Source organism: Catharus ustulatus, chromosome 2 (genome assembly GCF_009819885.2).
Source record: "Catharus ustulatus isolate bCatUst1 chromosome 2, bCatUst1.pri.v2, whole genome shotgun sequence".
Lineage (NCBI taxonomy): Eukaryota > Metazoa > Chordata > Aves > Passeriformes > Turdidae > Catharus > Catharus ustulatus.
In genome coordinates this window covers 50,391,784-50,414,919 of record NC_046222.1, presented here as the reverse complement: position 1 = coordinate 50,414,919, position 23,136 = coordinate 50,391,784, and the positions used below count along the sequence as shown (strand labels likewise).

The 23,136-nt window shown below is 40.2% G+C and overlaps 1 protein-coding gene across 3 annotated transcripts in view; it reads left to right on the top strand.

Moving 5' to 3' along the window:
* ATP8A2 (ATPase phospholipid transporting 8A2) overlaps positions 1-23,136 on the top strand; it is a 338,953-nt gene that overhangs the window by 59,316 nt on the left and 256,501 nt on the right. For 2 of the 3 annotated variants that reach the window (XM_033051234.1, XM_033051235.1), the window contains 10 exons: positions 1,285-1,358; positions 4,366-4,435; positions 5,811-5,938; positions 6,942-7,053; positions 7,573-7,738; positions 10,008-10,135; positions 11,271-11,348; positions 13,338-13,426; positions 14,121-14,165; positions 15,453-15,528. In XM_033051234.1, coding sequence (XP_032907125.1) covers positions 1,285-1,358; positions 4,366-4,435; positions 5,811-5,938; positions 6,942-7,053; positions 7,573-7,738; positions 10,008-10,135; positions 11,271-11,348; positions 13,338-13,426; positions 14,121-14,165; positions 15,453-15,528 — 966 coding nt within the window. The remainder of the gene's footprint in view (positions 1-1,284; positions 1,359-4,365; positions 4,436-5,810; positions 5,939-6,941; positions 7,054-7,572; positions 7,739-10,007; positions 10,136-11,270; positions 11,349-13,337; positions 13,427-14,120; positions 14,166-15,452; positions 15,529-23,136) is intronic. The other variant, XM_033051236.1, reaches the window with a different exon arrangement.

Below are 23,136 nucleotides of genomic sequence, written 5' to 3'. Positions count from 1 at the left end.
GAAATGCCTTAGGATGTATCGATCTAGTTGTGGCTCTTAATGCCTTTTAATGGATAAAATTAGCCCTCTTGGATAGCAATTGAGGAAAAAGTACACCCTTTAAAAACCTCTGAGGAATGAGATCAGTCTCAAGATACCTAAAAGCAATCCTGCTGAAGTGTTAGGCTATAGTAGAAGCTGAAGGTTGTCAGGGCTTCCGATGGCTACCCTTGGTTCCTGCTTTATGCTTTTCCAAGTTCTATTTTTGTAGAAAGGACAGTGAATTGAAAGATTAAGGTCAAGCCTGGAATCTGGGTTTTTTATACCCTTAGGCACTACTTGAATTGACCTGTATCTGTAACTGCATGTTGTCCAGGCTTGCATTTACTGCTAAGGAATAACAGGTATTATCAACCTTGATCACTTTAAGCCAAGCTTCTGACTTTTTGTATTTATTTTGTGCTGAAAGTGGTAGGGAATTTATTTTTAGTGGTATCTGAGTAAAACTAATGAATCTGCTTGTTCAAACTACCATCTGTTTCCATTTTTATAAATTAATATCTTGAAAGTATTTTAAGCCTATTTCAGACTCTCAGTGATGCATTGGCATTAAGCAGCCTCATGCTTATCGGGCAAACCTAGTTTACTGTTTTGGGAGTGCTACTTGACTCTTTTTAGAATGAAAGTCCCATGCATGTGTGACTAACTCTAGGTGCTGGAAAGTCTTAGGCCTGTGTAGGAGGAGACAAAGTATTCCAGAATTTAGAACTCTGCCTATCCCAGGGAAGGACAGGATTATATTATGAATCCATAGAGATGGTACTACTTGCTAGTGACTAGTACAAGCAGTGCATCTAAGGAGAATAAGGGAAGATGATAGTGATGATTGGGTAGGTAAGTAATACAGATAAGGAATATAAGAAAACTCGTGATACTTAAGGTTAAATTAAAGATAACTTTTTTACTGGGGAAAATAAGACTAAAGAAAACCTCTGAATCTGGGTAGTGCCAGAATTATAGAAAAAAAAGCCATTTCTATTAAATATAAACCACAGAAGTTCACAATTTCTAATTGTCTGTGTTTTTGCTCTATACAATAGTTTACTTTGCATTCAGAAGAGGGAAGGCTTTGATATTTCCAAACTTGCAGTGAAAAGTACTCTGACTTTGAGAAACGCTATCTCTAGCTGTTCTGTGCATGATGCTGTTCTTCTGACTGGGTGAAAGAAAATAACAAACTAACATTCCAGACAAGCGAACTGTTTGTTTTTCTCTTCCATGCTACTGTACTCCTGACCACCACAGGTAGCAGTAGGCGATATTGTGAAGGTCACCAATGGGCAACATCTTCCAGCAGACATGATCATATTATCTACCAGGTATCCTGAATGGGTGTGGAAGCGATGTGTCTGATGAACTGAGGTGCAGAGGACTTGGATCTCTGTATTTGCTATTAATAAAACCAGACATCAGATAGCACTAATTCTATTCCACATCTAAAATTAAATTTCAACGATGACAAACATGGCTTTAATTAGACTTTCATTCATGTATTATTGTAGATAGGCTCTTCTGAAATGAGGCATTTTCAAGACTTCACTTTATGAATTGCAGGTACATAATACTCTGTATTGATGAGTTTGTTGGAAGACTGAAGGTTGTTAACATGAGCTTTGTGCAGTCAGTGGTTCTATTGGCCTTCTGAGAATCCCTCCACTTAAATAAGGAAGCTTAAGTTTTCTTCCAATTAATTCCACTGAGTATTCAGTATATTTTCTTGTGCTCCCCAAGGAAGATTTCTCTTTCAAATAATAAATTTGAAATGCTGTTGGCATCAAACAACAAAAGCTTTTGGACTTCATTTGTTCACTACTTCTGTTGGATACAGCACATGTATGGCCCATCTCTAGCATGGTAGTAACAGTAACCTGTTGAGTCCTGCTTGGTTTGTTTTCAAATATGGAACAACTTCCTTGTGTCCCCTCCCAGGACGCACCTGACTGCCAGTGCACTGCTGACTCATGTTGAATTTGCCATCAACCAGGACCCTCTGGTCCCTTCCCATGGGACTGCTCTCCCTCATTCCATTCTCCAGTCTGTACACACTGGCTGGTTTGCCTTGTCCCAGGTGCAGAATCCAGCATTTGCCTTTGTTAAGCTTCATATGGTTGGTGGTTTCTCAGCCCTTTGATTTGTTGAGGTCTCATAGTTCCTGAAAGCATTTGAGTGGTACTTGAGAACAGCTTGAGGCTGAATCAAGACCATAGTTTGCTTAGATGAGGTTTTAACAAGAGACAACAGCACAGCTCCTGTTCTTAAACATGCCAAATAATAATAATGACCAAACCTTGCAACACCTCCATAATTCCCTCCTGTGTGTGTTGCTCTGGTCTCTAGGTTGCACTTCTCTTACAAGATCCAACTTTTAAGTGAACTTTTTTTTCTAGCCCCTGTATTTTCTGCTTCATCCTTCTTATCTGTGATGTTTCTGGGAGGATTCAGTTTTTTTGAAGGTATAGGCAGAAGCTCAGTCTTTTTAAATACCACAAGATGAAGGATAGAGGTACCTTCATTCCATGGTATGCAGTATTGTATTTTTTAAAACAAGCCCCAAACCTTAAATAAGTGGTTGTCAACTTAATATGCAGTTAGGCTGAACTTGGACATCAATAATTTTGTGTTTCAGCATTGAAGAATATTTTACTGAAGAACTTCTGTGATGTGTTCTACTAAAAACCCTTTCTGACTTATTTCTTAACTGTGTGGGCCAGCTTTTTGTTCTACACTATTCTACTAACCTGCTGTCACTGATAACCACATAATAATTAGAGAATTTAACCCAGAGCATGTTGATGTAGGAGAAGCTTTGCTTGAAATAAATAGCAATTTCTATGTCAGTTCTGTTTTATAATTGGTATTATTCCCATGATTCCTTTAAATGTCAATACTAAGTGTCCTCAGTTCACCAGAAAGCTCTGCATGTTCTGAAGGGGGTGGGGTCTTTTGCTTGTATATGTTGATTTTCTGTGTCTGAAATGATTGTTAGAGGTAAAATCGACTGTTGTTTTTATCTTGACTCTTTGTCTGTTCAGCAAAAAGATGGCATCAAATTTTACATAAAGACTGAATTAACATGAAGAAAAAAATATTTTAATTCAAACACAAGTTTGGAAACACATCCACATTTCTCATTTCCACGGTTCATACCATTTCTGTGGGAATTAGAAGAATTCTGTTGCAAAAGTCTCCCTCCTGAGCTAACCACTTCAGTTGTAGAGAAGGTGTTTGACAGAGGAAAAATTGGAATCAAACTGGACTCTAATCAGTGTATTTCTTGGGTTCAGTTTCAAACTGCCTGTGTAGGAGGAGACAAAGAATAGACTCAACCCTTTTTTCTTTTCAAAGCAAAATAAATTGGAGAGAATAGTCTATCTTCTTACTGTGTTATAAATGTACCTGTCCATTTCTTAATTATTGTTGTCCTAAGGAGCCTTTATTACTGACCTATTGATTGAGTACATTTGCTGTTAGAGCAATTGGTTACTTTGGGGGAAAAAAATAGTCATTTATCAAGAGTATGAGAAGTGATATGCTGAAGAAGCACTTGCTTGAATCCAGATGGGAAACTGATATTCCTTTGCAGCCTGAGAAGATAGTTTGCAGAAAAACAGTTTTGGTAGTGCTATACAGAAGTTTTTGAATGGTATGTCAGGAGAAGAGCTGGCAAAAGTACCCTTCCCTATCACAGGTGCTACCTATGCAGAGCTCCTCTGTTAGATGTAGATGAGAACTTGAATAATAGAAAATTCAATTCTAGGAGGACGATTTTTATCCCTATTGGTAAGGTCAGAAACATATCTGGAAGATGCAGGTTACAGCCCTCAATCCTAATAAACCTTTTTACTATGCTCAAAAAAACTTGTTTAGCAGTGACTTTGTATGTACTTCCCATAGGCCCTCAACTTTAAGGTGACCTTGCAGACAAGATTTTGTGTGTTCAGTTCACAGACAGAACCATAGCAGAGAGCATTACTGTCTTCATCCAAACATATCCCCTTTTTATACTGTTCCATACTTGCTATTTCACCTGTAACTCTTGCAATAAGAGGCAATTTAATTAATTGCAATTCAAAACAATCCACTTCAGTCATCTAGGTTTATCATGACTTGTTAAATTCTTACTAGCCTTTGAATTAGACTTGTCTTTCTCTGTAGATTTTTGTATGAGCATATCCAAAAAAGTCAGCTTTCATGGTTGTATACCACCAGTATGGTTTTCTGTCTTCTGCAGTGCATTGAAGAAGTCTGTTGTGGACTATATTAGTGCAAAACTAGCCTACAAAAAAGTACTGAGTTTTAATATTGAAAATCTTACACTTCTTACAGTGAACCACAAGCCATGTGCTATATTGAAACAGCTAATCTTGATGGGGAGACGAATCTCAAAATACGACAGGTAAACCAAAATTAATTTAATTTTTTTTTCTTTTAGGTATTTGATATTAGTTATGAAGCAGCATCTGTCTTGCATGGCAGCAATACAAGTGCTTTTTTGTTGTTTTTTTAAAAAGCATCTTTCTTCGAGAGGCTGTAATTTACCTTTTTTACAGATACAAACCCAAGCAGTAATGCATCATGTGCAGTGTAAGGAACTAACCTGGAGCAAGTATTTTAAGGCCACAGAGACAAATCAAACAGACCTTGGATATGTTTTGTTGAAGGTCTTAGAGGAATTTAAGTGCTGTACATTAAAAAAAAATCATCTATGCTTGTGATGAGAGTTGCAGTTTCTCCTGTCACAATACTATTTTATAAGCATTATGAGGAAGCTGAAAGGAATCTTTATATGTATAAGTTATTTTGTTATCTGTTTGTGGCAAACAGAAGAATTTATTTGGATCTTTCTAGTTTTATTAAAGAAGTACTGTTGGTTATAGTGTTCAGAAATAGTTAAGAATTTTTGATTTCTTTAATTAAAAAAAAGTATTTAGATTAGGATTTTTGAAACACAGATAATTTGTTTTTGAAAGGCTGTGTTTGCTCCTTCTTTACAACATTTGTTAGAAACAGGATTCACTGTTCCAGATAAGGCTACTAAGTCAGATCCTGGACTCTTGTAAGATTTTATTTCCTTCAGGACATGCTTAAAATACAAAAACATGGCCTTGTTCTGGCTTGCCGTGCTGCAGTCAAATTTTGGCAAAAGAAACACAAAATGGATTCCTCTTTTAATAGAGAGGCAGTGGGGTGCTGTGCATGTGCTCAGATGTAGAGTACCAATACTTTAGGTTGCAGTTGCATAACAGGCTGATCGTTAACCTTGAGCAGGATCAGAGCATATTGGCTGCAGTGAGACTGCACTTAAGAATGACCATATTTAGCAACCATTACACATCAGTGCAGCTATACTTTGAGAAAAAAGCCAGCCCTGTCTATACTGCTTTTCTCCTACTTCCTCATGCACATATCCAGCTTTGTTTTGTGGATGTTACTTTCCTCTTGGTTAAAGAGAGATCACATACGTAATGTAAATATCTGTGTTGAGAGTTTCAGTTGTGTTAGTAGGCTCATATGTGTCCATAATGAGTTTTCCTTGCAGGAAAGAGGTATTGAATATCAAATAAAGAAAACCCCAAAACATAACAGAAACGAACCCCAAAAAAGCAACCACAAAAAAAGCCCCCACGAAAGCAAAACAGGACCCTGACGAACAAACTTCCACAGATTTAATTGCACTTTGGTTTGTAGAGGTTATAAGTAAGCACCATTTTCCTAGGGTGCCTTCTAATAACAGTTTCTGACAAGAATCTCCTTTGAATTGTTCTGTGCAGGGTTTGTCTCAAACTGCTAGTCTCCAGTCCAGGGAAGAATTGATGAAAGTGTCTGGGAGGATAGAATGTGAAGGACCCAACCGCCATCTCTATGACTTCACTGGAAACTTGCGCTTAGATGGTCAAAGGTATTGACAGAAAAGCCATGAATTCATTTGCTTAGGAAAAAAGATTTCCCCTGTTTTGTTAATCTGTAACTCTGAGCATATGCATGTTTTTGCTGGAGAAGAGGGGGGGTAATAATTAATATTTATTAATCAGAGCATCTGCCAGTATAAGATAACACAGTTCTCTCTTTGTATGGGGACTTCTGCTTGTTATTGATTTCTTAGTAATTAATGGTGATATTTTATTAAAAGATACATCTAAAGAGAAGGAATCAAGGAAATGGTTGGGATTTTTAGGGCCTTCTTGTTGCACAAGATACACACAGAGGAAATGGAAACCTTTCCCTTTCAGCTAGAGCCAAAGGCTGCACCAAGGTCAGATTTGTAGAGAAAAGTGATCTCAGAACCTGGAGGCTTTGCCAGTGTGACTTTGATTTCTACAATTCTTGAAAGAAAAGTATATCATTTCAGTACTCAAATTCATGGATTGTGGAAAGTTGGTAGGAACATGCACATTTTATTTGGCTGTTTTCCTTCACCAAACATATATTCCTTGGGCAGTTCGGTGCAAGAATAGCAGATGATCACTTGCATCCCACTTTGAAGTCATGTGGTTAATACAGGCTTTCTTAAATGCTTTTTTAATGGTGTATATGGTGTAGTGTGTTTGAAATGGATGGTCTCTTTACAAGTTCAATGCTTCCCTGTCCTTGATGTGAGAGAGAATGTACTAGCCGAGGTCAAGTGCAGAATAAACTTATTTATGGCTGCCGTGTAAGTTCTCAAGTTTTGGGTAACTGGAGCAGCTTTGCCCTACTGTGCTTCAGCAGGAATTAGACTTACAGAGGTTTCAGTGCTTTCTTCAGTTCTGTGGACAATCTAAGCTCATTATATTGCTTTTACATTCTTCTCCTCTTGTTTGTGGTTGCTTTTATTATTAACTGGGGAGTAAGGCTGGGGGTAAAACTATCTTCTTTAAAGTGTTACCAAGAACTGAAAGATCCATTAACTTCTTCCTTTGCAGCCCAGTTCCTGTTGGTCCAGACCAGATCTTGCTGAGAGGTGCACAACTGAGAAACACTCAGTGGGTCTTGGGTATTGTTGTGTATACAGGACATGATACAAAACTCATGCAGGTAAAGGTTTTAAGGGGATTAAGGGTATGTTTTGATAGAAATTGCTCATCTTCCCTGTATTCTCATTGTCATTGACTTGATTTTATGAAATGGTTTGACTCATAGTTATTTAAGGCCTGGAAACCTTGAGGAGTACACTGTATTCCAGTTTACATGTGCAAACACACACTGAAGTGACAGCAGTTCGATATGTAAGGAGAACTAACTTTCATCTTAATGTATTTGGTAGCTGGATGACATTTAAAACTGAGACTTAACAGCTGAGGACATAGTAATAATTATGGAGATACTTAGATTAAGACAACAGTCCTGTATTGCCTTAATGTCAGGGAGTGCCTGGAGAGACCAGAAACATGTGTATGTTGATCACTGCTGCTGACTATGAGTGGGATGGATAGCAGGTGCTCTGATGGACTCTGAAACTAAAGATTGGGTTTGCTTCTGCATTTTTCTCTTGTAGAAACCATTGCCAGGTTATTTCTCTCTCTCTTTTTTTTTTTTTTCCCTGCTGCTGTTCAGAATTCAACCAAAGCACCTCTGAAGAGATCAAATGTAGAGAAAGTGACCAACATGCAGATCCTGGTTTTGTTCTGTATTCTCCTGGTAATGGCCCTTGTGAGTTCTGTAGGTGCCTTATTATGGAACAGAACACACGGTGAAGTTGTCTGGTATCTTGGCTCCAATGGTGAGTATGCGTGCACTGAGCCAGTGATGTGTCACTGTAGGGCCAACCAGGCTCTTACCTTCACTGAATTAATCCATAAAATAAGAAACAAAACCACAAAACCCCCCCAGATCTTGCTAGTTTTTTGATGACCTAGTATTTTTGAGAATAGGCTGACATTAGAAGCCTCACTGGGAAATTTACTTAAGGTTATGTAAATATCACTGGACTAGCACCCAAGAAGCAGGGCAGAAACAGAGGAGGGGCAAGAGTTACTCTTGGCTATCTGGTGTTGATTTCTTTCATCTCTGTGGAGATACCATACATGAAATTTTTCTCAGAGGAGGTCCTATACTGCAGCCTTTTGTGTGTCTGACTGTATTTGCAGGATGGAGAGTATCAGTCTGATGCTGACTTCAGCTCTATGCTTATGTACAGATGCAAAGGATTTCTCTTGACTTTTTTCAGTCGGAAATGCTGATCTGCTCTTTTAGAGAAAATTGAAATGCTAAATGTCACAATTATTATTGATTGGGTAAAGTTTCTGTCTTTGGCTTCTGTTACTTTGTTGTGAGAAACCCGATCTCTTAGCATGGTTATTTGAAGGGTTTTACTTGATTTCATTCTTAGTCCTGAAATTAGTTCATTACCAAAGAGGGTACATTACCAAAGGTGGATATGAACAATTAAAGACTCCCCAGCAGACTTTTGAGGAGGCTACATTAGCTATAAAATGTGGTGTTATAAGCACTTTGAGATGCAGATCTTAAAGCAGTTATCAAAAACTGCAAATGGCTTGTCTGCTGATGATGCAAAACAGATGGCAAGTGTATCTTCTGCAGCAGAGCTCTTTAAGAGCTGTAGTTGTGGTAGTGAAGAAATAAAATCACATAGGAAGAGCATATTTGACTCTGGGTTTCGGTAGTTTTAATGTCTTCTTGTAGCAGTGTCAGCAACTTTCAGAATTTCTTGCCTGCTCTCCCCCTTGTTTTTTAATCAGTATGTTTAAATTTGTACCTCCCAATGATGGAACTAATACTGGAAAAGATGAATGGAATGAACTCTGGAATGTGCAATATAAAACAAGTGCAAATTGCAATAGACTAAGATGACATTATAGTCTATATAGATGCCTTTTTGTAAATTGAATGCACAATTTCTATACCTTCTGTAACTGCCACACCCAGGAATGACTTTTTCATGTTAGGCAGGTAGATTTTAAACTTTGCTTAAAGGTCTCATCTTTGTGAAAATTGTATTGGAAAATGTTCCAATACCAAGCATGCTTCTGCTTTCTGTAAAGTTATCATAGATATGGAATTAGGGTGTACTCACACTTTGAGGTGCCTTTGTCCAAACTCTGGTCTTTTTTTAGGCTTCAGCAATTTTCTCTGGATTCTCTGTCCTCCTAGTTTGCTCCCCTGACTCCTAATTGACTTGTGATGCTGAAAACCCTTGGTTGTGGACTCTGACCCTATTGAACTGGGTGGTCTGTGTGCTGACTGAAGTGCCTCTCTAAGTTTCTAGGGAAGTAGAGAGCATACAAATGTGGAGATTTTGATTGTAAAGAGAGGGTGTGGGCAGCCCCATGAACAGGAGCCTTCATCCTGTGTCTCTGCTGAGCCTTGTATATTCCTGCTGTCTATAAGTGCTTCTCCTTCCCTTAAGGACCAGTTGTGATGGTAGACTTATTTGGGCAAGTTTCCCAGTGTTGTCACCATTAATAACAGCTTCTTTGCTTAAGCAGGGTGCCTGAGTTCATATGCTAGGCAACTGTTTAACAGTCAACTTGTTCTCATCGATTTCTTTAGTAAGGGTAAATTTTCAATTCTGACAATGATGTCAGATTTTAGAACTAATTTCAGTGTTTATTTGTTGTTTCCTAACTACACTGAGTAAAGTAGGTACTTTCTGAAGGATGGTTATATTACTAGTGACATTGGGGGCTCCTAATTGGGCAGTTGACACACTAGATAAATGTCTAAATTGGGTTATAGTGGGGAATGTTGTACTTCTCACCATCTGTCTAGCACAAATTGTTCAGAAAATGCTCTGTTCTTTTATATATAGCCTCACCAACCTTGCCCTTCACCTGGTGCAAAATGCATGTGTTCAGTGGGTGTTTTATCTATCTTCTGTTGAAATCAATACTAAAATGCCCCTTACACTAGACATCAACACACTAGCTGACTATTTTAGTATAGCTAAATCTGATTAAGTGAACTGCATGAAGATGATTGCCCCTATACTCAGACTTGTCTGCTAATGTCCTGTGTATTTTGATCCACAGAAATGCTGTCTGTCAACTTTGGATACAATCTGCTGACATTTATCATCTTGTACAACAACCTTATTCCAATCAGCCTTCTGGTGACATTGGAAGTTGTCAAGTTTACTCAGGCTCTTTTTATAAACTGGGTAAGTAGCAAGAATGAATGTATTTCAGTTCTGGATGTTGACATTTAAAATAAAAACCCACTTAACATCTTAGGGAGATTTTCTAATTACTTTTCTGATGCAACTTCTGGGAAAGACAGGGGGAAACTCAGGATTTATTCTATATCAGTTCTGTGTTTCATAGGAAATTAAAAGATCTAGCCACAGGAATGTCCCCTGTGCTAATGATAACTTGTATTTTAGCCTTTTAGGATGAGAAGGAACTCTCAGCTCTTGGTTGAAGGAGGTCTCTCTGCTGACTCATGTTCAGTAATTATGTTTTGAAAACTCCTTGGTATCTTACAGCTTCTCTCATTCACAGCAGAGGGAAAGACTAGACTTGTGAGAAGGTGTGGGGTTTGGTTTTGGTTTTGTTTATTTTTACATCCTAAGACTGGCGTTAAGGTAACCTCTGGAATGGACCATAATGTTTTTGTAAGGAAATAAGTTGATGCTGCCTCATGCAACCAAACAGTGATCTCTCTATTCAGGGAAGCTTTGACTTCAAAATGTTTCTCAAGTTGTGGGCCAAGTTGTGTGGTGATGACTTGATAGCTGGACAAAACCAAGAGGCATACCTGTTGTTGGTATGCATTAATCCTTGGACTTTGAGTAGTGTAGTAGGTTCCTATTAAAACTCATGTAAGTGAAGTTTAATATTTCTGTTACTTGATCTGCTTGTAGTGTAGTAGAGATGCATATCAGAAGTTGCTTTGGTTTGTGTAGCAGCTGTTTTATTGTAGTAACAGAAGAAGTTTATTTTATGAAGCCACTAAAATTGTCTCTCCCAGATGTGGCTAGAGCAACTGATGGTTGTAACTGAACACCTATCATTAGCATGCCTACTGAATGAGTTTCTTTCTACTGTACTAAGTTTGGGGTTGCACCTTTAGTTTATTAACTACCTGTAGTTGAATCTGTCTTTTCTCATGTCCATGTAGGATGGAGGTATACTTTGGAAAGGGGGCACCCATATTCATCCTGGGATGATGTTTGTCTCAAGCATTCAGAATGCCTGCTCATAGTGTTGAGACAGTCAAGTTGCAGGTGACTAAAAGAACAGAGAATTTAGTGTTTAATTTGCATAACATAAGTCTTATTTTTGTTCTCATTTTAGGACATAGATATGTATTACCCTGAAACAGATACACCTGCAATGGCCAGAACCTCAAACCTTAATGAGGAACTTGGGCAGGTAAGATAACATTTTCTTAAGTGTCGTGATTGTGATATACTCTCTCAAGAGTGAAGGTATGAGAACAAGATATACAAGATTTGTACAAGATGTACAAATCAGCTTTATTTTGTTGCTCTGTGGCTCAGGTTAATAGGACACTTTTATTTTCTCTAGTCTGAGTCTTACAAGTGAAGTAATGAGATATTGCAGGATTAAATGTAATATCATATAGGCAGTTTTATTTATGTTTGGGAATTGAAACTATTTATGTTCACTCTAAACTTTATTCTCGAAGGTGTTGGACAGATGCTTTATGGTTTTGACTGTCTATACCAGAACAGAACGTACAGGGCTAAACTTGGCTGAAGAGCAGGCTAACAGCCTAGACTGTTACTAGTTTTTGATGTTTCTGACTACTTCACAGGAGATGCATGTTAAAAAATGCAGCTGTATTCCTAATTTAGATATTGTGTTCTTTCAAGCATTTCTATTTTCCGTTCAGATAAAGATAACTCTGTATTAACTCGCAGTTGCTGTAGGTTTGTTTATTCTGCAAATAACATTTCTTCAATCTGGAAGAGCTTCCCAAAACAAGCTCACTGGATAATATGACTTTGTTATTGGAATTTTGTAGTACTGTTGAGAAATGGTAGCTTTTCTTCCTTGACCATCAAAGTTACAGGTCTGTAAGTGAGCTCCAGAAGCTTCATAACTGGCATTTTTTATTTAAAATTAATATTAATATTATTTAAAATTAATAATATCCTACTCAGTAGGGGAGTAGTCAATATTCCTGCTTAATCTGATCAGCATTTTTCTTATGAATACTGAAATTTTATTTCTGTTTAAGTCACTTTGATGTGAAGTTATCAGCCTCCAAATTAAGGTGCTATTTTTGCATGAAGTAAAGGATGTGTGGCATAATGTATGTTGGTAGCCCATATGTTATATTTCAGGAATAGCTTACTAGCGATTCTGTGTAACTAGACTGAATTTTTTTGATTCTTTAATTGAATTACATGTTCACATGTGCCCTTAATTGTTTTGTTTTATGGTGAAATTATTAATGACTTTAAATTCTCCAGAAGTCTGGGTACTTACTTTGACTTGTGGCTTGCAAAGGCTTCATTTCCAATGCTGTGTTCGGGAACTGTACAGTGCACATCTAAAGGATCACCTTTCAAGCGTGTAGTGCGCTGTCTTGAACTGAACGGCTATTATTGAGGAAAAGCCTCTACTAACACTAGTCAAATTATTTTGGTCTTCAAGTTGTCTAACTCTTTGAGGTTATCACCATCCCTTTCTACCTGTTGCTGGTTGAAAGTCTTACCTGGTGCAGAGGTACATTGGTTTTGGTCTGTTGTGGCCCTTTGAAGGTGGGAATTTTCAATCTGCTGATGCTCCAATTTCTACCTTAAAATCACTGTTTCCATTAAGGGTTTATTACTTTGGGCAGTGCTGACTGTGGCTTCAGGACGGTTCATGACTGGACATCAGAAAAAGCAGCTTTTGTTCACCTGCAGAATACCAGTTGGACTTACTCTAGTACACTCTGTGCTTATCGGTAGGGGAAAAAAAGTCCCCACACATTCCTGGTGATCTTTGAAATGAGAATGTCTTGAGTGCATAAAATTCCAGTGAGCCTTCAACAATCCTAAGAGTCTTTGTTTTCATGTCTAGTCACTCCTTGAGATTAGTATATTTGAAAGGTTTGGTGAATGTCCAAGTAGTGCAACCAAGTGCATCTATAGTGATCACACCAGAGCCTTGGCAATGGATACCTACTATTTGAGCCCTTCCACATTTAGAGATAAAGAATTAATGCAATTAAATAATTTGCCTGATTATTTTTCTGTAGATATGGTAGAAAAATGAAGCTATAATAAGCCTGCATTGGCCAATATTGTGATATTTGAGCAATATGTCTCTGTGAATCTTCCTGTTTTCTACTTTGAGTTTTGTTACTATGTAAGTTGAAAATCAGACTTGGTTTTTTTTCTCTTCCAGGTAAAATACCTGTTTTCAGATAAAACAGGTACTCTAACATGCAATATCATGAACTTTAAGAAATGCAGTATTGCTGGAGTGACTTATGGGTAGGTATGACTTTTTAAAAAACTCTGTAGCTTAATGCGTGCTTACTACTGGTACAAAATTTATATTGGAAAAGGATTAGAACATTTTGTTCTTCAATTCATAGTCTAACATATTTTGGTATCTTAATTAATAGCTTTCATTTTCTTGTCCTGTAGCACAAATTAGGAAAGTCAAACCTGGGGGGTACTTCACATGTAGCAAAGAAACTTGCTTCTTAATTGCCTGATCATGATTTAAATAGAACCAGAAGTGTTAAATAAGCTCTGGCCTAAGAGGGAAGAAGTTTCAGCCCAATTGTCAGTAATTTCTGTGACTTCAGGAGAACCAGAATTTTGGTAGAGCAGTATAGTTGTGGTTATAGAGCTTAATATTCCTTGCACGAGAGGAACGCCTGCTTGCTGATTTTATTCTATTCTGTTGAAAGGATGCCTTTGAGTCATCTAAATCTTTGTATTTGCTTTATGTTAAATGGATAGTCTTAAGATCTTGATGCAAGTTAACCTTTGAATTTTGTGTTAGCTAAATTAGATATCTCAAAAGGCAGAAAATTTGATTCAAATGTATGAACAGCTGAACCCATGGTTCCAGCATATGTTTTTGCGGGATGACTCATTGATCTTCGCCTTCTACCTATTTTTTTTTTTGGTTTCTAAAGTGGAATAAATGTTCTTTTTTCCTTTTTCTACTCCTCAGTCACTTTCCTGAGTTGGAAAGAGAACGTTCATCAGAAGACTTCAGGTAAATACATTCCAAGATGTTTGTGTTCTGTATAGCAGAGTGGGTACAATCTATATAAAGACTGCTTTCCAATTTGGGACTGGAAGAAGCCCAAGGGAGGAATGCATTTGAGTAAAATGGTCTTCCAGTGGGAGCCTAATGCAGAGCTGGTGGGTGGTGATGGATCTACTCTTCTGCATAGAGATTTCATATGTGAAGGGGGTGAGAATAGGCAGTGGCTGGGGTGGCTGGGATGCTAATGCAGTGCTTATTTATAATTGCAGACAGTCAAGTTAAAAGCTAAAATTAGCCTACTTTACAGGAAGCTTACCTCTAGCTAGAGACTGAATGTTGCTCTTTGCAGTCATTAAGTTCAGGTCTGACAATGAGGAAAAAAGAAACTTCGTTATTGAAATGCTGTATTTTATTAATTAAACTGGGAGAGAGCTTGATGTGGAGGCCTGTCATGTCCAGAGAATCCTGCTCTTTTTTATTTGAACTTTAATTGAATATAGATGATGGGTCTGTCCCATTCCACAGAAACAAGTGAAAACCCAGAGGTGTTACACAGGTGTCAGTGAAGCATTTTAGAGTATTGGGAAGGAGGGGAAGAGCTAGGGAGGGCTGACATGGATTTGAATGGCAAATATAGGGAAGAAGTGAATTCCCACCCAAGAAACAGGTAAACAATGAATGCTGTTAGAGAAGCACTTGGTGATGACCTGAGCTGGGCTTTTCCACTGGTCCAGCTCAGGTGATAAAATGATATATTTCTTCATCTGGGATGTAATTTCTATGGATCCCTCTTTTCTTCCAATATATTGCTGTTTCTTTCATTGCTGTGTTTTCTTTCCTTGCACCTTTCTTTTCTATTCAGTTCTGTGAAAGTTTTTTCTAGGTGCTTACTTGGAGTACTCAGACTTAAAATCCTCCAGGGGTCAACTTGAAGTAGAATGCTCTGACTAGGGAGGGAACTTAGGGATATTGAACTTCAATCTATTCTATGAGCAAGCCACCCTGAAATCCATTTATCTTAAATATGCTTAAAAACTGCTCTTGCTACATCTGTCCCAGGGGCTGCATTGACACTTGAATCTTCTGAAATACACTGTCAACCATAACCATTTTGGGTTTCTTGCTGGTGTTCATTTTCAGCACTTGCTGCATTACTCATATGATCTTTTCACAATGCTTTCAAGGACAGTGGAGACTTACTTTGCTTTTTAAATTTGCTTCCCAAGAAAATAGATGAAGTACTAAGATTGGCAATGTTGCCACTTGTTTGAATATGCTTGTTTTGCTCTGCAGCCAGCTACCTCCTTCCACCAGTGAATCGTGTGAATTTGATGACCCAAGACTGCTGCAAAACATTGAAAATGATCATGTAAGTCTGCTCTTTGAATATCACGCGTCTTAAATGCCCTATTCTAGGCTTGTCTGGAATTGAATGCTGAACAAATCTATTTGTGTGATTAAGTCTGCTCTGTGAGTGTGTCATGCAGGCACAGAGGGGGTAAATTGGAATTAAAATAACTCCTTCCAACGCCTTTCTGCCCACTTGTCTTACAATTGAATTAAAGAAGCTGATATGGATTCTAACGTATCCATATTGATATGGATTCTAGCTGCCTATAAAGCAACTTCATATATTGTATATGGAAGATAATGCTTTGTTACAAGTTATGATAGAAATTAAAATTATTTTAAAGAAATGCTACATGGAGTGTTGAAACATCTATACCATTTTCAACTGTAGTCTGTAGCACTACAAGGTTCTGGAATGAGCCTTGTTTTTAAGTATTGCAAGTGTTTGGAATTCTAGTTATGTAAAGGGTGCAAGAGATGGGACTTAATTGCAAATTCAAGCTTGGCATGAGCCTTAGTGATTAATAGTCTTAGCCTAGCTTTGAGTCCCAAAGGGACCTAGTCTTTACAGTGTCAGTTCATTGTTTATTTGGAAATCATATGGCTATGAAGTGTCTGAATGGACACCAGACAATTCACTTGCCAAAAGGCATGACCCTTGTTCTCTGCAGGCTGTCTCACAGTGTGAGGCCTGAGTATTGGCAAGTGCAAACTCAATCAGGTGATTGCTCTCCTTAGTGTAGCTTCTGTAACTGGGCTGCTTAAGTTTAATTATGAGCATCTAAAATATAGTTGCAATGTACAATTTGTGTGCAGAAAAGCTTTGCTTTCTGTTCTGCTGTGCAGTACTTAAGAACTGCAGTGTGGTGTGAATACTGTAAGGGAATAATTACTTGGTCTGGCACTATGTATTCTGCAGGGTGATGGAGCCTAAAGGTGGATCCTGTGCTCTCACCTCTGGCAAGGTGATGCTCTCAGGACAGTGCCCTGGTTTCCTTTGTGGCTTTTGTAATCATGTACACTGGAAGGATTTCCCACTGGACATGGCTTTCAATCAAGATTTGTGCATTGTCCTGTTCCTTTGTATCTAGTTTGTTCATTTATGGCTATAATAATGGCTTATGGCAGGTGCTGACTCCAGGTATTCATTCTGGTACAGGTGTCAACTGCAGGTAAAATGACTTTGAGCTCTTTCTGGCTGCTGCTGCTTTAGGTATGCATAGAGAAAAATGCTTTGGTATATTTTAATAGATTCAACAGAAGGGATGTATCTCAAATGAGCTGTGAGATGGAATTTCTCACCTAACCTTGAGATGACCCCTTATTTTGGGGCTACCTAACTGATCTTCTCTGGGTAGTTTCTCCTTTGGGGGATAGAAGAGATACATGCTTGTTATAGCAGGCAAATAAGGGATTTTGGTAGCTTCCTTAAGTGTCATTTAGTCTAGACAGCTCAGAAGTGTTCTACATTGAACCCTTTTGTATCCAGTTTCCTTTTTGCTGGTCAACCTGAACAGACAAGTACTGATGTCCTTGCACAGCTGGCGTTGGGATGAGCATATTGTGTGAACTCAGCCCTCAGACAATCAGTGGGGAAGTAACTGGCTAATGAGAAGTACCTTGTGTAGGCCGAAGATACTTTTCAGAGCCTGACTGTACTGGAGGAATGGGTGCCACCCTCTGGCAAGTGGTGATTTAACACAGAGCATGGCAATGCAAGGACTACTTACAACAGTTTGCTGAGCATGTTCGAGTGTATTTGTCAGGCTGTGAGCGAGAGGAGGGCTGAATTCCAGGGTGGTGGTAGAGGGAAGGGTATTTCTAGCTTAATTGCATTAGGTCAGCTGCTGAGATGCATAAACTGCTTTTTTCATCTAAAAATCTGTATTATTTTGAAAATCTGATCAATAGCTGCAGATGCCATTGCAGAAGTCTGTCACTTTCTACTTGTTTAGTGAACTGTGGTGAAAAACTGAAGTGTTCTTAGCATAAGCTACCTAGTGAAGTTAGGTGGTGCCTACTCAGGCAGTTAATTCCCTCTAAGCATTTTAAGCATTTGCCCTTTTGCAGCTGAAGCTGTAAGTATGATCTCTTACTCTCATTAAGTGTTCATTGCTCTGGTCTTGAAGATTTTAATCTTTTTTTTTTTTTTTCAGTCACAAGTGTTAGTTTAGAACTGTCTCAGTGCCAAGTAATTTTCTTTCAAGGTTGAAAATAAAAAATTATGTACTTTTACTCATGAGACTGTCTTCCATCTGCTAGGAAGATTTTTAGCATCACCTCTAAATTTCATAGCTCTTCTGGGCCACTGGTGTGTAAGGGCTGACTGATAGCCAAGTCCACTCTGAGCAGCATTTAAAGAATTATTGCCCTGCAGGAATTGTTCCAGGGAAAAATAACTTGTCTTGAAAACCCATGGAGGTTTCTCTTGGCTGCTCTGGTATTTTAATGGGGAAGAAAACACCTAACTTTGTCTGCCTGTGCTTTTTCTTTGTATTGGCTTCTGTTGGATGAACTGTGCAGCTGTACCAAGTGTATGATGCTGTCTTGTTTCTGTAGAGAAAATGGCATAAACTCTAGGTCTAATAAAGATATATCCATTTTTTTTCTAAGACTACATGGTATCTTTGGTTAATATGCTTGATGGTCTTTGTCTTGGTGCTTGCTAGTTGCATATATCCTGTGAATGAACTCAACACAGAGATGTAAGGCTGTGTGATGCGGGGTTATGTTTTACACTGATGGTAGGAGAGCAGGGAAGGAGGTCAAGAAATGAAGAATCTAACAGACTTGGTTCTCATCCTAGACTCCTGTATCTTCCAGGATTCTCTCTGAGCTTCATCTGTGAATTTCAGTTTGCATATGATCTTTCTTCTGTGACCCCTAAATTATCCCTTGGCCAAGAAGCAATAAACATGGTATAGCTGCAGATGCGTGAATGGTTCAGTGAGTATGTGTGCTGAGTACTTTCGCAGCTGGCCAGGCAGAACAGACAATTGTTGTGCTCAACACTGAGCCTTTACCACACTGAAAGAGTTTTAGACCTCACCAACACGTCTGCTTATTCTTGTGTAGTGTGTGGGAACTGAGGCTATTATCCCATCAAGCTTTGTTGAAATGACAGCTATCATCAGCGGATTCTTAATTCCATAGGAAAGCAGAACCAGAAAAACATGTCACGGCTAACTGGGATGAAAAACTGGGATTTAAAGTACAGTAGTTTCACGAATACAAGCCGCACGGATTATAAGCCGCACCCCCGGTGCCTCGACAATGTTGCTGTCTTTGTCAATAGATAAGCCGCACCCCGAATATTAGCCGCACTTTCGTTCGTGCGCAGCTTTCACAAATTGGCCAATTAGTAACAGGATCGCGGCAGAGCGGGCTTTACTGGCTCGGGGCGGGGCCAGGAAGGCTCGGCCCGCTCATGGTTGCCGACGGGGCCGGGGGGCCCAGCTCAGCGCCACGGCTCGGCGGGGCTGGCCGGGTGGTGCTGCCGCCGCCGCCGGGCTCGCTGGCCCCCCTCTCCCGTCAGCACCGCCCCGCTGCCGCGTTCGCTCGCCCGGCTGGCAGGGCTGCCGCCGCCGGGCTCGCCGCCCGCCCCGCTGCCGCTTTCGCTCGCCCTGCGCCGCGCCTCGCGAGCGCCGCGCCTCGCGAGCGCTGCGCCCGCCCCGCGGCGCTTTCGCTCGCGGCGGCGGCGCTTCGCTCGCGGCGGCGGCGCTTCCGCTCGCGGCGGCGGCGCTTTCGCTCGCGGCGGCGGCGCTTTCGCTCGCGGCGGCGGCGCTTCGCGAGCGCCGCTTTCGCTCGCCCCGCCGGCAGGGCTGCCACCGCCGCCACCAGGCTCGCCGGCCGCCCCCTCCCGTCTGCACCGCCGCCGCGTTTCCTCGCCCTGGCCGGCACTGCAGGCCCCCGCACCGCCGGGCTCCCCCACGCTGCTGGCCCCGATTATGCTGGGCTTCCCCCGCTGCCAGGCAGCCCCACCCGCCGGCCTTCCTGCTTCTGCCATGCTCCCCTGCACTGCTAGCCCCAGTTCTCCCGGGCTCCCCCGCCATGCTGGCTCAGGCTCTGCCACCCTCCCTGCCCCGCCCTGCTGGCTCAGGCTCTGCCGCCCGCCCCCACACTGCTGGCCCCGCCTCTGCCAGGCTTTCCCACCTCTGCCGGGGCCGGCCGGGCTCCAGCTTGGCTTGGGGCTGCCGCGGGCTCTCACTTCCGTGTTGGCAGCTTTTAGAATTTTGTTAATAGATTAGCCGCCCCGGAATATTAGCCGCACTTCCGGGTTTCCACCAAAATTTTGGTCAAATTGGTGCGGCTTGTATTCGTGAAATTACTGTACAGTGAGGGGAAGAAAACATGTTCAGGTGATGAAAACCTATGGGAGGCTCTAGTTCAGATTGCTGGAAAACTGTCCAAACACATCATTTTATAGCTCACAATTAAATTCTTGGAGCTTGGTGAGGTATATTTTTCTCTCATCTGCTTTTGTTCTTATTGTGCGTGGGACTTTGGTACTTTTTTTCAAGTATAAGGCAGTATCTTTAATTATAGGTCATATCTCACTGGTTTTGGGCAAGATAAACTTGCATTTAATTCTCTTTATATTCAAAAGCTGGTTAATGTTTTCTCTCAGTCTGTGCCTGAAGTATCTTGGTCTCCTCCAGTCCTGCCAGCTTCACTGTTCTGGAGATGCTCAACATGGCTGGATCCTTGCACTGCTCTCTGGATACTTTAGTGAACTAAATGGTAGGAAGTTCATATCTTTTTAAGATGGTGAGTCATAATTCTCCTTGGTAATTAAGTGCATAAGCATTTTCACAGTTGTCCTTGAGAGAATATGCCACTTACATGCAAAGTAGTGAGCTCAGGTTGTTAGATTGTGCTTTAATATCCCACTGGCCATTTCTAGGCCATTTGCTCAAAAAACTCAGTCCTGCTCACCTGGAAATACTGAGGGGAGGCAATGATCTGATACTGCTACAGTTAAAGGAAAGATGAAAGATAACTAACTTCACATGCAAATTCCTTGTAATTTTATCTTAACAGTTGAGAAAAATAATTTGTCTTCAGAGTGTAGAGTCCGGATAAGGACATGTGTGACACATGCAGATATGAAACTCTGCACAGTGCAGTTTGCTCCCCAAAAGTCTGAGGCTCATCTCAGGAAGGGATGAAAACTTGCTTTCTGACCAGTGGTCTGCTTGATAATGGATAGTGCTGTGCCTACTAGATAGCTAGACTTTGCATTCACTGAGGATAGTGCTTTGTAGGTAACAATCCAGAAACTACTTCCAGGAGACCATTGCAGTGTGTGTGTGGTTCTCAGCTGGTAGGGGCAACAAACAAAATAATTCACCCAGTGAAGTATATTGCTTGTGTAGTTGTTTGTACACTAGTTTTTTCATGGATTTTTGGGAAAAAAACCCCAAAAAACAAACAAACAAAACAAACAAACAAAAAACCCAAGGGAAGAAGCAATGTCTTTTACCCAGAGTTGTTGGCACAGAGAGAGAAGAATGAAGAAAAAAGGCACTTAAAATGAGAACTACCTGTGGACTGAATAAGAGATTAAAATATGCAAACTTTGTTCCTACTGCAGATAAATAGTGAATTAAAAAAGAGGGCAGGAAGAAATAAGGCTGACCTTAACATATGAGCAGGCGAGAAACATCTCAGAGACAATCAGTAAGAATTGGCTAAGCTGTGGGACTTCTGTCCTGTGCTGGGATTCAGCTCAGCATATTGGAAGGGATACGTTGCCACAGAGGCCATTAACAGATTTTCTGTTCACAGATCCAAAGCAGGAATTTGAATGCTCTACTCTGATTCATGTCTGTGCAACAAATATTGTCAGTGCTGGAACAATATAGAAAGGAAACAAATGACAGCTGTGTGGAGGAGCTGTTGTGATAAGCTGGGCCTCTGGTGATCTGTTGCAACAGAATTGGAAGATTGCCCTGTAATACATTGTGGGCTGTGAAAATACTAAGACAGCAGCAAATTATGTCGCTGGCTTGAAAACATAAATACATACTTAGGAAGGATTAAAATCTGTGTCACTACTGGAGACAGGTTGTTTCCAGCTGATAGAACACCTACTATGAAAGCTTGTTAAGGGGCTAGGTGATAAAAGTGTAAGAGGAACATCAAAGGTCTGCAGCAACAGATGCTAAAATGAGAATCTGGCAGGCTGTGCCTTTTGACATGGAGATAAAACTTTCATTACTTTGACTAGCAGTGGTGGAACAGCAGTAACCTCTTGGGTGTAATTTGCTGTGTACTTAGTCAGATAATAGTGTGTAAATACGTGTTCATTTTCCTGAGCACAGCCTCTGCACCCCAGCTTGTCAAAAGCAACAAGTCTTTTTATTTTAGTGACATGTGACCATACAATTTGGAAGTTTCAGTATGCAAAGGTAAAGGTCCTGTGTGAAATGGTTACTTTGAAAATACTCATGGGAAAGTAGATGGAGTAAAACAAAAATATAAGGCTTGGATCTTCAGTCTTTGTATTGCACTACTTTCTGATCAATGCTTATTTTGTTTACACACGTTGCCATAGTGTTTGCCAGCTGACATGGTTTTGTGGCTTTCATAACTAATTAAGCTGTCTTATTGCTGGTGCATACGCTGAGCTAATGAAAGCTTTGGAACTTAGATGACATTTTTATATGCATAATATTCTTTGAGAGTTTGTAAAGTCAAGTAGGGCTTTCTGCAAAGGTAGAACTGCTAAGTTCATGTCTGAGTCACTTAGCAAATGGCTGCTGTGATGCAAGACACTGATGCTGCCAACCGTGGATGTTATGGATATAGCAGAGTTGGAAAAGGTGAACCATGTGCTCACTTCAGCTGTTTCAGCCAAGCATCTTAAAGATCTGTGTGAGTTGTGGATGAAGTTAGTAGGCCAGGTTGTGAGCTGAGTATCTGAGTGCTTCTCCTGACTGCTGTGAGACTATGAATCTTGTGCCAGAGGCAGGGATGGAAAGGAGGGAAGAATGGGATGAGGGACTTAATTTCACATCATTAAAGGTTGCAGTTACCACAGTTGGCTGATCAGAGGCCTGTGATTTAAACGCCAGGTATCTTGCTGAGTTGCAGACATGGTGTCTGTTTAAGCACTTTGGAACAGTGGTTTATGTTGCATGTTCTCATGATGCTGAATGTGTGGGGACCATAGATTAATTTTATGCTTGACTGAGTTCTGTATTTCTTTGGAAGGACAAATGATCTTGCCTTCTACTTGCCGTTCAGCTGCTCTCAGCTCTGGATGTTCATCACTAAGGATGCAGCTGCAGCAAGTTTAATTCTGGTGTGGCTGCTGTCAATCTGTTGGAAGCTGCCATTAGTAGTATTTCCTGTTTTCAGATTGTACTTATCTTGTGGCGAATGTCTGCATATATGAAGCTTGGGCTGCTAAAGAAGTAATACTTTTATGTTTGACAGGTGGGGGGATACTCTGGCTTCTCAGCCCTCTGCAACTTAAGTGAGGTCTTTATCATTAGCTTTCTGGCTCATCAGTGCTGGCCCTGAAATGTCTTGATGTTCCGAGGTCAAAACAACTGCTATAAATAGAGAAGAGAGTATGTTTTGGGGTGTTTCTTGTCTGTGGTACCTAAGAGATCATCTCAGT